The 15,185-nt window shown below is 36.5% G+C and overlaps 1 protein-coding gene across 2 annotated transcripts; it reads left to right on the top strand.

The window, feature by feature from the left end:
* Nucleotides 1–6,069: 6,069 nt before the first annotated feature.
* LOC132614989 (superoxide dismutase [Fe] 3, chloroplastic-like) lies at nucleotides 6,070–13,302 on the top strand. Of its 2 annotated transcripts, XM_060329543.1 has the most exons (9): nucleotides 6,074–6,277; nucleotides 6,382–6,509; nucleotides 6,588–6,668; nucleotides 6,795–6,986; nucleotides 11,546–11,717; nucleotides 12,322–12,395; nucleotides 12,506–12,532; nucleotides 12,672–12,695; nucleotides 12,777–13,302. In XM_060329543.1, the coding sequence occupies exons 2-9, from the start codon at nucleotides 6,411–6,413 to the stop codon at nucleotides 12,900–12,902; spliced, it is 795 nt and encodes a 264-aa protein (XP_060185526.1). In that variant the 5' UTR covers nucleotides 6,074–6,277; nucleotides 6,382–6,410; the 3' UTR covers nucleotides 12,903–13,302. The 2 variants fall into 2 exon arrangements, with proteins under 2 accessions (XP_060185525.1, XP_060185526.1); XM_060329542.1 differs by having other exon boundaries at nucleotides 6,070–6,277; nucleotides 12,672–13,302.
* Nucleotides 13,303–15,185: the final 1,883 nt, after the last annotated feature.

Here is a 15,185-nt window from a genome sequence, read left to right as displayed (position 1 = left end):
GATTCTTGTTCATTTATTTACTAGCTATTAGACTCATTTCTGCATAACTCTCACTTTTTGTTTTAGAGTCTATATCTGTCACATCTTAGGATCCATCGTTTCAATCTCTACACTTGTATTTTCCTTACTCGCCCCCCCCCCCTCCCCTTAAGGGTCTTACTTATACCATTCTCAAACCCGTTAACTCACTTCCAATCTTGAATTCATACATCCCTTTCCTCAATTCCCTTATTATACCGCATCATATTCATGCCATTTCCCATAATTTATAGCTACGGTAATTCATGTGTGAAGTCTTAACATACTCATCTTATAGTTTTGTAATCAAGTAATACAACTAGCATGGCAATCCAAACAAGGATGTATTTTACTTAGCTCAACCGTTAGTTACGAGTCAATGTCTACATCCACTCCAATTAACAACTTCTGTCCCATAGGGATACTCGAAATAGTAGTATGTCTAGCTATCCGTACCCTCCATGTAATGTCACTTATCCCATTCTTCAATACTCAGAGTTCACTTATAGCATCATCTTTCCCTTGTCTTCCCATCTCAAGTTATTTCTCTCTTTCCCGTAATCGACTTATAGTAACCGTAAATGCATTTTCCCTTAAACCCGCCATCTATGTTTTCAATGATCTAAGTCTCATGCGCAACTAATACCCCTTATGCCTCATACTCTTTTACTTTCGTGTTGCACTCAACATTGATTTCAAAACCAATCATAATTATAACGTATTTGTCGTTGATGATAGCCTTGCTTTATCGCTTTATCGTCGTACAGTAAACTCATAACTCATGGCCACATTTTTCTTTCCAGCTTATTCCTTTATATACTTTACTCATTATGTATTGGTATAGGATATTAGTAGGAGATACATCTTCCTTTTCTCATAATACGACTACTTCTTAAGCGCCCGTACTTCGCTTATTTCCTTTTCTTTCTATACCCATACTTATTCCTTTACATTCTTTCCTCTTCAATTTATCTTATTACCTCCCGTTTTATAATCAATCCCTTATTCCTCAAACAAGGAACCCTATTCTTAACTCAGTACCGCCTTGTCCTTTAGAATATATTACTTCTATACAATCCATTCTTCGCTTCCAAAACTTATTCTGTTCATTCTGATCATCCCCTCTCATCCTTATTAGGCTTATCCTTTTCCTAAAAATCATTCTATTTCATTATTCATCTTTCCGTAGTCTTGGTCTTTTACATCCAGCCAAAGATATCACTTGTGATCTCGATTGTACAAATCACAAACTGTTACTACTTTGCCATATCACTTTTCTCTGATTTCTTTTTCAACCTAACTTCATTTTTCCTTTTGCTTGCTATCATTTCTATCATTGCGAAACCTCTATGTTGGACTTTCCCCTAACAAGGTCTTATAAGCTTTCTTATCTACTGCCCCATGGCTCGCTTATTGGTTTCACATTTGCATTCACTCTTTATTCATATAGAACATGTCACATCTTTAGTTGTTTTCTCGCTATACTTTACTTACTTTGTATTACAGTTCTTGCTACGTTCTCATTATATCCTGATCATAATCAACTCTATAGAGTGCCACTTCTTGATCTCATTCGCAAGCCTGCTTATAAAATAGAATAAAACTCGTGAAGTAAGCATACATAACCTGTTACTCTTTATAATCAGCCCTATTACACTTACCACATAAGTTGTTTGACCAATGTATTCAAATTCATTATAACCCTTCGTATTTCGTACCCCTGTCTCAGTCATGCTGTTACTTTATTTTTCTAATAGACTTGTCGTATTTTACTTGTGCTTATCCATCCAATCAATACTTTAGTATCACACTCTATTGGAGTTACCCTTTCTCTTCTATGTCATGTTTTAGTACTACCAGTCTCCTTAATTTACTCTAGTATTTCTCTTTACCATATTAATGTCGGTCTTATAATTACCGTTACTATCAATTCAACAACATTTAACTCATCTCTTATAGTCGTCAACGATACTCCTAACTTAATCCCATCCTGCCATTACTTTTTACACAACATCTTTTCCTCGTTAGGACATATTGCAAGCTTATATCTTATCTCCTTTAAATTCTAGGAAAATTTCAGCAGAGTTTCCTCTATATTTCTTGCTGTCCAAAACCTGCACGCAGCAAATACCAACAATGCCTCACAGGGCTAATATATATATATATATATATATACACGACATATCTCAGCCACACAGGGCTCCCAAGTTCAAGTAAAAGTACAAAGATGTCGAAACTTACCTCATATATCACACCTCAAGATGTACTTGATCCTTTAGAGATTTGCCCGGTTGTACCTTCCTATTTACTTTCCCTTTCATTCTTCAGCTTTACATTTCAATCATACTCAATATTCTTAGCTTATCCAACATACATCTTTCGTACTTACATTTGTACTGATTCATTCAATTTGTTTAGTTCACAAACTTATAACTGAACTTATCATCAGGAGATACATTTAATCAATTCCTCTGTTGCACTTACACTGACTTACCTCTATGACAACCAATCCATTATCATATAAATACATATTCTAATAACGTAGCCTCAACGAAGTGACTTACCTCTGTAACTTCCAATATCATCACTCACTTTCTTCTGTTGATACCATTCTTCTGCTGAAATCAAGGGTTAGTATAAGGAATTTCATTTCCTATAGCTTGGCTCTATCGCACGATCTTAGAAATGAAAGAAGAGTAACCATCCTAAATGCCTTGTAGCCTCCTGTTTATAAATGTGGCGCGCTTCACACCCATAAACAAGACTCTATTGGACACGGTCTGTAGACAACCCTAGGACATAACTGCTTTGATACCACTTCTGTCACGACCCAAGCCGATGAGTCGTGACGAGTGCCTGATCTCTAGCGACCAAACACCCCTATACTCATATCTGAATAACATTAAATAACAAGGGCCCATAAGTAGCTCAAACCAACTTATACTGACTCATGAAAAGATGTCGTCATAGACTCTGCATAATTTGTACATACATAAGATGGAAGGAACGATGCCAGCCGACTAGGCCGCTACATATATTGTACAACAATAAGAGCCGTCAAGGCTACATAACATCCCAACTATGTACAACTCTCTACAAACCTTTAAAGGAGTACAAGCTGTAGAAGGGATGGGACAGGGCTCCCATCATGCCCATACATGCATATACATCCCAAAATAACGTGCCAAAATAGATCGCAGCTCTGGATCGAGAGGAGCGCACCGACAACAGATAAGGGGAAATCTTACTGAGCTGGATCCTCTCTCTGTCTACCTGAACCTGCGGGCATGAACGCAACCCCCCGAACAATAGAGGAGTCAGTACAGATAATGTACTGAGTATGTAAGGCATAAAAGTAATATAACATAAGAATCATGAACTGAATCTGATATCTGAAACCGACTGACTGTCTAGCTGCATCTGTATGATTGAGTATCTGAAAACATTTGCATAAATCTGTATACTGACAATGCCTCTGTGGGCGCATAACATACATGCTCTCAATGATAATCATGCTCATGCATATATATAGGTCATAGTGCCGAGGAACGTACGACCCGATCCATAAATAATTGTGTCGAGGAACGTACGACCCGATCCATATATAATAGTGCCGAGGAACGTACGGCTTGATCCATATATAATAGTGCCGAGGAACGTACGACTCGATCCATATATAATCATCAAGGTGCACCAACTGATCAGGTGGTAATGCGTATATAACGCCTATCCATTTCTCCATACCCCATATACATATAATATACGCGTATATAATGCCTTCTGGTCACGGGTCAATATGCATATGAATATGAATGCAATTGATAAATGAAATGAATACATAAAACTCTCGGAATAAAATGATGCCACACTAACTCAGGTGGACAACTGCTGAGCTAGCATTACTAATACATGAAATCTCGAGACCCATGAACAGAAGGAACATCATAACAGGGGTACATGATCATCAAGACTGAAGTACTCCTAGTGCTTCTAAGAGTAGAGTAATATGGAAGCTCATTTACTCGCTTGTTCGTTCATATCATAGGATCATGCCAAAATGAAAGAAAGGACGACCTTAACATACCTTCTTGTTCTTCTTAACTACTTACGTTTATCCTTCCGAGCTCGCAAATCTACATTTGAGAGAATTCATACTATCGTTAGACTTATCGTCGTATACTTATATCAAACTTTCAAAGTAAACTACTTCATATCCTGCCGAAAATTAGGCAGCATCTCCCCTGTTTATATGCCTAGCCCGAAATCATAATCCAATAACCAACAACCAACAACAACAATACTAACATCAACAACAACATCATCAATACCAGTATGCTTCATAAAACATCCCTTACGATGTTTTTCCAATTTTCTCAACTAAACAACTCGTTATACGAGTATTTAATAACTTTATCTTTATAAACAAACCTAAATCAATATCAATAAAGGAAGATTCATACTTTTCCTCCACTAGAACCACAATATCTTCACTTTCCACCTTGATTTCAAGGCAAGACTCGCCGGAATATGATTTTATAACCGCAACTATACGCTGTCGGAACCTAAATCCGGAGATTAAACTTGATTTGGGCTAAAATTTGGTGTTTGGGAGTTGGGGGAAAGTTTCCAGAATTTTGGAGAGGATTTGGGGTGTGTGGAATGAAAAATAAGGGGTAAGCCCCCTTTTATAACTTTCCAGAATCTGCCTTAACCGAACTAAAAATTACTCAGCGCGTTCGCATGGGCTTTGGGCGCGTTCGCGTAGGCTTATTTTACTGCCTGCGCGTTCGTTCAGTAAAAAGGTCATAACTCTTGATCCTGATATTGTATGAGGACCCACGACCTATGGTTGGAAATCTATTTCAATTATCTACAACTTTCATTTTTGGTGTGTTTCCAAATTCCAAACCTATAATGGTGTTTTGGCCTTTTTTATTCAGATCATCCGAAAACGTATCTTTAAATCATCCTTTTGGAGGGCTTATGCCCATATTTGGCTTAAGGGTCCTCCTTAAGACTTGCTCAACTTCCCATGTACTACTCATATAACTTTTCATATGTCCTTTATAAAATCCCGACATGTAGGCCCCACCTTAACTTACAATTACGAGGGCTATTCATCAAGTAACGTATTAACTGATTTACACCATACGGTCTCCAAATGTCATATATAAGTTATTCTTATACTCATATAATATAATCTTCATCCCTAATCCTTATATAACTTTACTCTCCTTGAGCTCATACTAAGTCATCTACAGTCTTGATAACGTGAAATTTTCCGGGGTGTAACACTAATGTTCCATCTTGCCAAAGCCTAACTTCAACCCTCATGTATGCATTTGAACTGCTTTCAAACTCAGTTCAAATTTAGACACGAGACGTGAAGTTTCTAACTTCAGGCCCACTAATTCAACTTCAGAGTTGATTTTGAGACTATTGCCTGGATTTTTTCGGCTTAAGAAGGTTGCGCGAGAATGAGAATCACTTCAAAACAGAGGAATGAGCGTTTTAAAGTGGGGATGTAAAAGCTCTACAACATGTTGCGGAGGCTTCGACCGTAAGAAGGTCTTTTAGCTTCCTCAGGGCAGCATGGCCGTGTGAAGCTTAGCTTGTTTTAGCAGCCATGTGATGATTCAAGTTCGCGGTAGGCGTAGTAGGAGCCAGTTAGATTTTTAATTTTTTCTTATAAAGTTCGGTTATTCTTGAAATAGAGGTCCTAAAAGCCGCTGTTTATGCACTTGGCTCCTTAATTGGGAGTTTGGGGCTTATATCTGTGGGCCATATGAAGTAGCCCAATAAATGACATAGAGCCTGTTTGGATGGGCTTATGCCTATAAGCTATTTGCAGCTTATAAGCTAAACAAAATAAGTTGGGGTAGTCTAACTTATTTTTTTTGGCTTATAAGCTGTTTTCAGCTTATAAGCTGCTTTAGATAAGCTAAATCAAATGAGCCAAATTATTTTTTTGAGCTTATTTTAAACATAAAATGACTTTAGGCTGATCAGCCAAACACTCAAAAAAAGCTGAAAACAGAACTTATAAGCAAATCCAAACGGGCTCATACTAGTGAGGAAATATCTTAGAACACCATTATCTTCTAACATTCTCATATCTATTGAGCGGGAAAAGACACCGACAAAGCGAAGAAGGAAGAAAAGCACACAGACATAATCACACTCGTAGGAGAAGCTAAAGAGAGGGCAAACTGATAATTGAAGGAACAATTTTACTATACAGAGAAGTCATTCTCGGCGTGTAAGTTATTTACGCCGACAATGTGTTTGTTAAAATGCCTCAAATACTAAACTGAGCTAAGTGCTTCTCCTATGGACCCAATGATGTTAATTTTTTGTTTGCAGTGATGCGTTTCTGAGCAAAGGGAAAGGAAATGAGTTGGTGTTGTTGTAATAGTGTTTGCACTTCAAGTTCTAGACAACTGTTGGCGACTAGTGATTTGTCGAGCATACCCAGTAGAGTATCAAATGCGGTAGGTGTTTCTGACTCTACGCCCTTGTCTTTTCTATCTTCTGTATGCCTGTGTTAAATAGTAGTGTTTATATTGCAGGGTTTGAAGCAGAAGAGAAGCCTTCGCGGGGTACCAAAAGTTTTTGCTTATTATGGCCTTAAAACCCCACCTTATAAGCTTGTAAGTTTTACTGTGTTTTGTTGGCTTTTGATAGATAATTCCAAAAAAGAATAATAGTAAACATAAATCACACCAAGATATGCAATGTCCTAATTAATGGCTACTGATTTAACATATACGTTGTAGGATGCACTAGAACCATATATGAGTCAAAAGATGCTCGAGGTACATTGGGGAGAGCATCATTGCGGTTATGTTGAAGCTCTTAACAAACAACTTGAGAAGAATGACATGCTTTATGGATGCACCATGGACGAACTTATCAAAGTAACATACAACAATGGAAATCCATTACCTGAATTCGGTGTTGCTGCCCAGGTAATGGCCTCAAGACTCTATCACGCCATCTTGCATCTTCATTGAAAAATAATTGGTTGTTCTTTTAATATTATGTGTAGCCAACATTGTGAGCTTATGAATATTTATCTCCAATAGTTAAACGAAATGTCTAAGCAAGTTGCTTGCTAGGAAAACCAGATATTATTGTTAGATGGGAGTTCTCCTTCTGCCTTGCTAGAGTCAACCAAGTTTTTCTTTGACCGGAACTTCTTTATATGCCTTTTAAATATTTTAAGTTGTTAATTATTGTGATTTTTAGTACTTTTTACGTAGTTTCTAAATATATAAATTTTATTTCAAAAAACTTAAAGCTTCTATGTTTGAATTCACGGTCAAAGTTTAGAAGTTTGAATCTCGAAATTCCAACTGTGCCACATAAATTGGGAGTAATAGTTTTCATATGCGAAAAGATTCTCTATCTATAGATCCCGATGCAACAGACAGGTGGAGGGTCAATCGGTGGAACCCATGAGTTTTAACCCGGAAAAGTATTTTGATACGTCAAATCATATAAAAGAAAAGGTACAGCATTGTCAAAGAGACCCGAAGAGATACAAATAAGTTTGAGAGGAGCATAACTAGTAATGTTACCTTTCAACACATATTAGTTTATTATGTGCTAATAATCACTCGTGCGATGTTTTACATAGTTTTCACTCCATAAAATCGTGTGCCGACTTTATAAATTACATTCTCATTTGTAATCCCCTATTCTGTCAATGTCCTAATTTACTCTTGAGGTTTTTCATTAGACATCTCAGTTTTTCGAATCTCCAAGTTAAGCCTTTTGTATTTAAGTTCGAACAATGTGGTTATAGCTTTTCCATGTGAAAGTTGGTCCTAAATTCTCGTTCAGGCTGCTAAAACATTCTTTCCTGGATCTGACTTGGTTCTCTTCCTCTATACTTCAATTTCTCCCTCCTTCGCCCACTCTCACCCTACCCACTATTGTCTGCAACTTGTGTCTTATACTCTTATATCAGATATGTTTCGACAAAAAGTCACTTCTAAATGGAAGAATGTTAAAAAAAACAAAATCATTAGAAAATTCTCCATGTTGACTACTAGACGTAAACGAAATAAATTAATGTGTCCTCTCACGGGTTTAGCTTTTAAATAAGTGGTCATACGATCAAACATGGTAGATCTTACATTTGAATCTCACTGCCACCATCTATGAAATATTCCATGCGCGTGACCCAGAAAATGAGATCTAGGCCCGAACGAGAGGATCTCAGACATGAAATGAATAAATAAATAAATGTATTCCATCTCTAACAGCTTAAACTTTTAGATGAAGTTATCACAAAATTGATCAGTGAGTACTCCATTGTCTTAAAGACTAGTTGCTTTGGAGCACGTAGTATAAGCAAGAGTTGGAATCTACACGTTTTGCTGCATGCCATGCCACACATCCCATTTCATGGTCTTTAGTTCAGCAAAGATCCCCTGCATGTTTGCTATCGAAGAAGAAGACTTTTTTTTTTTTTAATGAAGGAAGGAATTACATTAATAAAGCATCAAGAAGATGTAGATTTGCAAAGATAACAAAAGAAGATGTTAGTTTCTTGTCTGTCCTAATGTATACTTACTTTTCGCCTATGGACAGAACACGTTACCTAACCTGTTCTATGAATGAGTTTGCGGAATAAAAATCAACAGGAAGGTAAAGGACACAATATTTTTACATGGAAACCACCCGGCTTAAAAGGTGGTAAAAACCACGGCCTACAGACCTGTAGGATTTCCCCAACAGCTTCACTACAACAAGAGCCAACAGTTACAATTACACTCTCTGTAACCTAACTTCTAAACCCAACCTTGCTACCCAGCCTCTGACTAGCAAGCTATCTCCAAGTAGTAAACTTCCTACTTGGAGTTACAATAGTTTGTATCTACCTTTTATGCTTCTTAATAAGCGGATAAAGATTCAAATCGATAAACCAACCTAATACACAAATCTAGACTTCAGAACTAGGGAACATTATTTAGTAAAACAGCTCCATCGATCCTTCTCTGTGTACTAGGGATGCAACCCCGGATTCTTGAATATGCTGGATATATCTTTTGACAACACAATGTTCTGAATTCTTTCTTTGTGTGTGCACAAACTTCTTCTTGGAAAGACCTGGGTATTTATAACATTATGCTCCGCAGGTCGGTGAACACAAAACCCTTTCCTAGTCAGTCTATGACACGCACGTAGGGTTTGTGTAGTATTTGGATTCTTGTCTTATTGAGTCCGCTCCTTGTACGTGTAGGAGGCTTACTAATCCCTACAAATATGGCAATGAATCGTTCATATTTGACTGCCAAGTTCTTTCCATAATTTTGCAAATCCTAGTTGCTATAGGACTTGCCCTGGAACATGTTCACGAACCTATTTCATCCACCTGGTTCGTCTGCCTCTGAATCTCTGCACTGTCTGAGATAGAACATGTTCTTAAACCTGTTTCATCATCCCTTTCACATTCATGCTTCTGACTTCTTCTTGAGTCTGCTTTTGGTATGGATGATGGAACATGTTGACAGACCTGTTTCATTGATCAAGTGCTATTCTGCTTCTGTCTGCTTCACATGCATTTATTTATTGCTGGAATAAATCATGCCTTCAATCTTGACTCACTGTTTGACTTCTGATTTTGTTCTTGCTCTGTGATGGAACATGTTTGCAAACCTAGTTCTTCTGTTAACTGGATTCACATGCTTTGTCTACAATGGCTGAACAATTTCTTCCTTATGAACATTGTCTTCTGAGTCTGAGTCACTTCACCTCTCCTCTTCTTTATTACTCACCACTGCTGGTTATTCATCCACTGCAACCGATTCCTCCACTGTACTTGATGACTCCTTTGTATAGAGCAGTTTGCATACTTGTTCTATTTCTTCAATGAACTGCTTCTTCCACCGAGTCATCTTATCTCCCTTTGCTGCATTGTTCAGTTGTTCTGTTCATAAATCCATTCATGCTATACACTAAACATCTCTGTGATCAGGCCACTTCATTCTCTCCTCTTGGACTGTGGTTGTCTGTATCTGGTACATGTATTTTGACCAGTTCCATTCACCTGTGCACTCATCATTCCATCTCCTTTGCTCAGCATCTCTGATCTGCTTCTATGTAATGGACTTCTAATGGAAAATGTCTATGGATTTGTTCCAACCATCATACCTCTTTCTCCTAGATCATTACATCATTGCTTTGTACTCTGAGCAAACTTCCGCTAGGTCAACTCTTCTCATTCCTCTTCCATCATCATTGACACTTATCTTTGCATTCATTTCATTACCCTTAGTTCAGTTGCCCTTTGTTCAGTTAGTGTCTGATGTGTATGTGAACCTGATTCATATTTTTGCTCTTCTCTGCAGTTTCTTCGCTCCTTCAGCTGATTTACTAGTTCTGAATCTTTACTTTTTCAATCATCAAAACAGTCTTTACTTTGTCAATCATCAAAACTTCACACATGGATTTATGCCAACAGAAGATACTAAGTTAACTCCTCTACAGTATCTAAGCTAAGAGCAGGGAGCTAACAAAGTCCAAAATTTTTATCCACACTATTAACAGGAGTGAAAAATTTATCCATACTATTAAAAGAAGCCTTTTTCTTGTATTATGTAAATCTCTCTGATAAGACAACTTTTTGTAGGTTGTACTTTTTCGCTTCTTATTGTGCTTTTTCGCTTCTTATGGTGAACAACATTTTCTTTTATTCTGAGTGAAAATACTCTTGGAAATTGATACTACTGAATGTTCATGTATGCACATGAGTCCCAGGAAAATGCTGATATAGAGGAATACCAAGCAAATTATAACCATAATAGGGGTTTTGATTAGGCCGAATTTATCTTTTAATACCTATAAGCAAAAGTTTGAATGCCCTCAGTTGGTATTCCTGCCATCTTAAAGGAATCATCTCTTCAGTTGGTATGCAAGTCAGGAGCTTCAATTCAGTCCCGTGTTAGTCTCATTAAAGGAAGCATCTCTTTTAGATGTCTTGTCAACTTGTTAATGTTTGATGACACATTTAGTTTTTTGGTACTCATCTATATGTTGGTGGAGAAAAGGAGTTCAATGCGGAGATATCCCAAGTAGGAGGGGTTTAGCTATATTTTGGACATAGGAATAATTTTCTTGGATTTGTATTTAGATATGTAAATTACTGTTGAAAGTGGCACCGAGACAGTTGGAGGCCACAGTAAACTTGACTGGGAGCATCATGTGTCTACCAATAAGAAGAGAGAAGACAGAGGGAAGACCTTTTGCTGAAAGATAAATGTATAAAATGGAGTCTACAAGTAAAAATATTGTCGGACGTAGCAAGCTGGATTCTGATTTAAGAATCATTCAAGCATCAAATTCATATCTCTGAGGATTTTGTGGTTTTCCCCAAAAAGAATTTTCTGTTGAATTTCTCTCTTTAACTTTTTGAATTTTTCCAATCAAGAAGATATCGAGCTTCTCTTTCACCTCATTTGTGTATATTCTGTGAACCTAAATTTAACAAGGACAAACTTGTGGATCTTATTCTTTCCAGGTATGGAATCATGATTTCTTCTGGGAATCCATGAAACCGGGAGGTGGTGACATGCCAAAATTAGGACTTCTTCAGCTGATTGAGAAGGATTTTGGTTCATTTACCAACTTTAAGGAGAAGTTTATAGAAGCAGCTCTCACATTATTTGGCTCTGGATGGATTTGGCTCGTCTGTAAGTTGCTAAATATAGCTAATGCTCTATATCTATTTTACGCTTGTTTACTTTCTTCTTCAGCTGCTCTTAATGTAATGAGAAAGCTGTAGTATTTGGGAACTAGAATTGATGTTCTTTCTGCACTCTTCTTTTGATGTTGTTTCACTTCTCCTTGTTTATGTGTTTCTCCAAACCATATCATTAAGCAACTTCATTCTGGGACAGCTAGTGGTCAGTTGTATAACTAGACCGTTTTATAAGGATTACTTGTGCTTTTTGTTTCTCAAACTCGGACTTAAATTTCCAGTTCCCATCATTAAAATTGAGAAAGATCAAGCTTAGATTTTGGCCTGAGTCTCTTCTACAGTGTGTGTACAGACCGAGTTCAGAATGAAGTTCTGGACTTCATCTTGTCTGTCGACTCAATTCTTGTATAATCATGACAGTTTGGTTGATGAATGGTTATTGCAATTTCTAGTCATAGACATGGTCATTTTTCTCAACATTCAAATATTCACTATTCCTCTAGATCCCCAGTTGGAAAGTCTTTATAGGCATTGTCAACCACAGTTGAACAGTCCATGCAGGCTCTTTGATAACACCTTCAATTTGATTATTTCAGTGAACAGAGAGGAGAAGCGTCTTGCAATTATTAAAACATCAAATGCTGTCAACCCTCTTGTGTGGAATGACATCGTGAGGATTATCTTTCCTAATGTTCAATAACTTGTAAAACTTCCATAGAAATTACATATTATTGTTTACCAGTACTGGCATGTTCATTTGGTATCTCTTTGATTCTGCAGCCCCTGATCGGTTTGGACTTGTGGGAGGTGAGTTCTGTATTTTGCCCTTATTTCCCCATGTACCCTGAAAGAAATCACAAACCTTTTAGCGTTTGCATTCCCTGTGCTAATACAATTATGTTGAGAAAAGATACATTCATTATTACTTGTTCTTCCTGTTTTGCAGCATGCTTATTATCTGGATTACAAGGTGACCCATAGTTCTTCCTTTCTGCTTTCTGCAAAGAGATTCTTTCTAATGTGTCTGTCTTTGTTTCCTCTCTTTTCACAGAATGATAAAGCAAACTATGTTAATGTGTTTATGAATCATCTTGTCTCTTGGGATGCGGCATTGGGACGCATGGCTCGAGCACAGGCCTTTGTAAATTTAGGCGAACCCAAAATCCCTGTTGCATGACATGTCCCTTTAAGCAGTTCTTACAGCATATCCGTGTGCAAGAACAGGTATTTTAGCAGTAAACTCTCTGCATTTGCTTCGTTCCTTGGTGGAAGGTGCATTGTTTAGGAACAAGCGCGCTGAGTTGAGATATATACATACACTTTCTGGCAAAGTAATTCAGAGAACATTTAACGGAAGAACATATTAGATGTTAGATTTTTTTCTACTGCGGATCAGCACAAACAGATTACTGCACTAGGAATTTCATTGTTTTCGCGTAATTGCTAGCTTGTAGTTTGAAATAGGTGTAGGCGACTGATTATCAAGCAATAATATAATGAGACATAATTGTGTACTGAATGACTCCTTTAGACTGAGCAACTGGCTTTACATAAATCAATGGGTCAATATTGTTTCAGTTGCATGATATAATTGTCTACTTTGGATAAAAAATGAGTTCTCAGATCAGTAATAGTAAAACGGAATCAAGGTGGTATTTCAACTTCCTCACCACCAATGTTTCAACTCTTTATGATACAAGCACTCCCCCCTTTTTTAGATTAAAAAAAGGCTAGTGCAGTGCACGAACAATCTCGGATTCATGGAGGGTTTCAGAAAGGGTCGCTTTCTAAAGGGGTGTAATGTCTGCTACTTACTATGATGCATATATTAGTGGTTGATTTTACGACTTACGTTCATTACCTATAACTCATATGAAGACAACTTTCTCATATATATATATATATATATATATTTTTTTTTGCTTCTATTGAAATTTGAACTGAAGACGTCTCACTTTGTTGACCGCTAGACCACAAAATGCAAGTTTTACTTGTTCTAGTGTCTTTCGGGTATAACCGTTTATATTGAAGTGGTCTGAATGATTTTTTTATTTTATTTTATTTTATCTATAGAAGTAGTTTTTTAGGGAATTAAACAGCTATAGTAAGTTGTGTAGGGTAGTTATATGTTCAACTTTACGACGTTATTAAGATGGCAGGAAAACAAATCATTAAACTACCTCCATACCACACGATCTTTCTTTTAAGCTGCATCAGTACTGAAGGATTCATCATTCCATTTGTTACCTTAGTTCCATTGGTGTCTAAACATATCCAGGAGTATTCAAACAGGGACCAAAAACCCTGAGGAATGTGATATAGAGCCTCATCCAGAACCACCCGTGCAAGTTTTCCTGCATGTGGCTAGTTCGTGCTTTCCAAGACCCTGCCTGTGACTCATCACGGGAGAAGAACACATGCAAACTTGGAAAAGGAGGAGCCGCTCTCGTCCCTAAATGACATTCCAATCATATTTTACCTTCTTTCTAACATAAAATATACGTGATGTAAGCATCAATTGTTGATTTGAATATATATAATTTAAAAAAAAACAATAACACATTCAAAATAGCGGATCAGAAAATATCACACACCTATATTTATGCATGCAAATTGCAAGGTGCAAGGTGCAAGGTGTGGTCATCAACCATATTATTTTACTATTTCTACTATTAAAAAGAGCCGGTTGTGCACTTTTTCGTCGTCTGTTTCCAAAAAGAATTGTGGGCCCCACCCATATATATTAAATAAAACAACAACTAATATAAAAAAAAATGTGGGCCGTTCCAATTTAATAAAAAAGAAGAAGTTGTGGGCCTATTAAATAACAACTAATATTAAAAAAACAATGCAAATTAATAATGTAAAAAAAAAGTGCACCCCATATTAAAAAATCAAACAATATTCATGTAATTTCCAAAGTATCTCATTAAGTCAATAATGATGGATTCATTGTCACGTGCGTATTCATAGCAAACACTAATATAATAAAGTTTTAGATAGAAACACAAACTACAATGTTATATTAATCGTGTTTTGAACATAGTATATGTATATATATTATATGCATAAAAATAATACAAACTAATAATGTCAAAAAAAAAAATGCATCCCATAAAGGGTGGACCTCATACTAAACAACATCAAGCAATATAAAAAAAAAAAAGTGAACCCCATATTAAACAAAAAATGTCAAAAAAAAAGTGCAAACTTTGTATTCGTAGTAAACACTAATATACTAAAGTTTTAGATACGAAGTACAAACTATAATGTTATATTAATCGTGTTTTGAACATAATATATATATGCATAAAAACAGTGCAAATTAATAATGTCAAAAAAAAAGTGCACCCCATATATATATATATATATATATATGCATAAAAATAGTGCAAATTAATAATGTCAAAAAAAAAGTGCACCCCGTATTAAAAAATCAAACAATATTCATGTAATTTTT

Source organism: Lycium barbarum, chromosome 10 (assembly GCF_019175385.1).
Source record: "Lycium barbarum isolate Lr01 chromosome 10, ASM1917538v2, whole genome shotgun sequence".
Lineage (NCBI taxonomy): Eukaryota > Viridiplantae > Streptophyta > Magnoliopsida > Solanales > Solanaceae > Lycium > Lycium barbarum.
The sequence above is the reverse complement of the archived record's forward strand: the minus strand, read 5'-3'. Positions and strand labels throughout refer to the sequence as shown.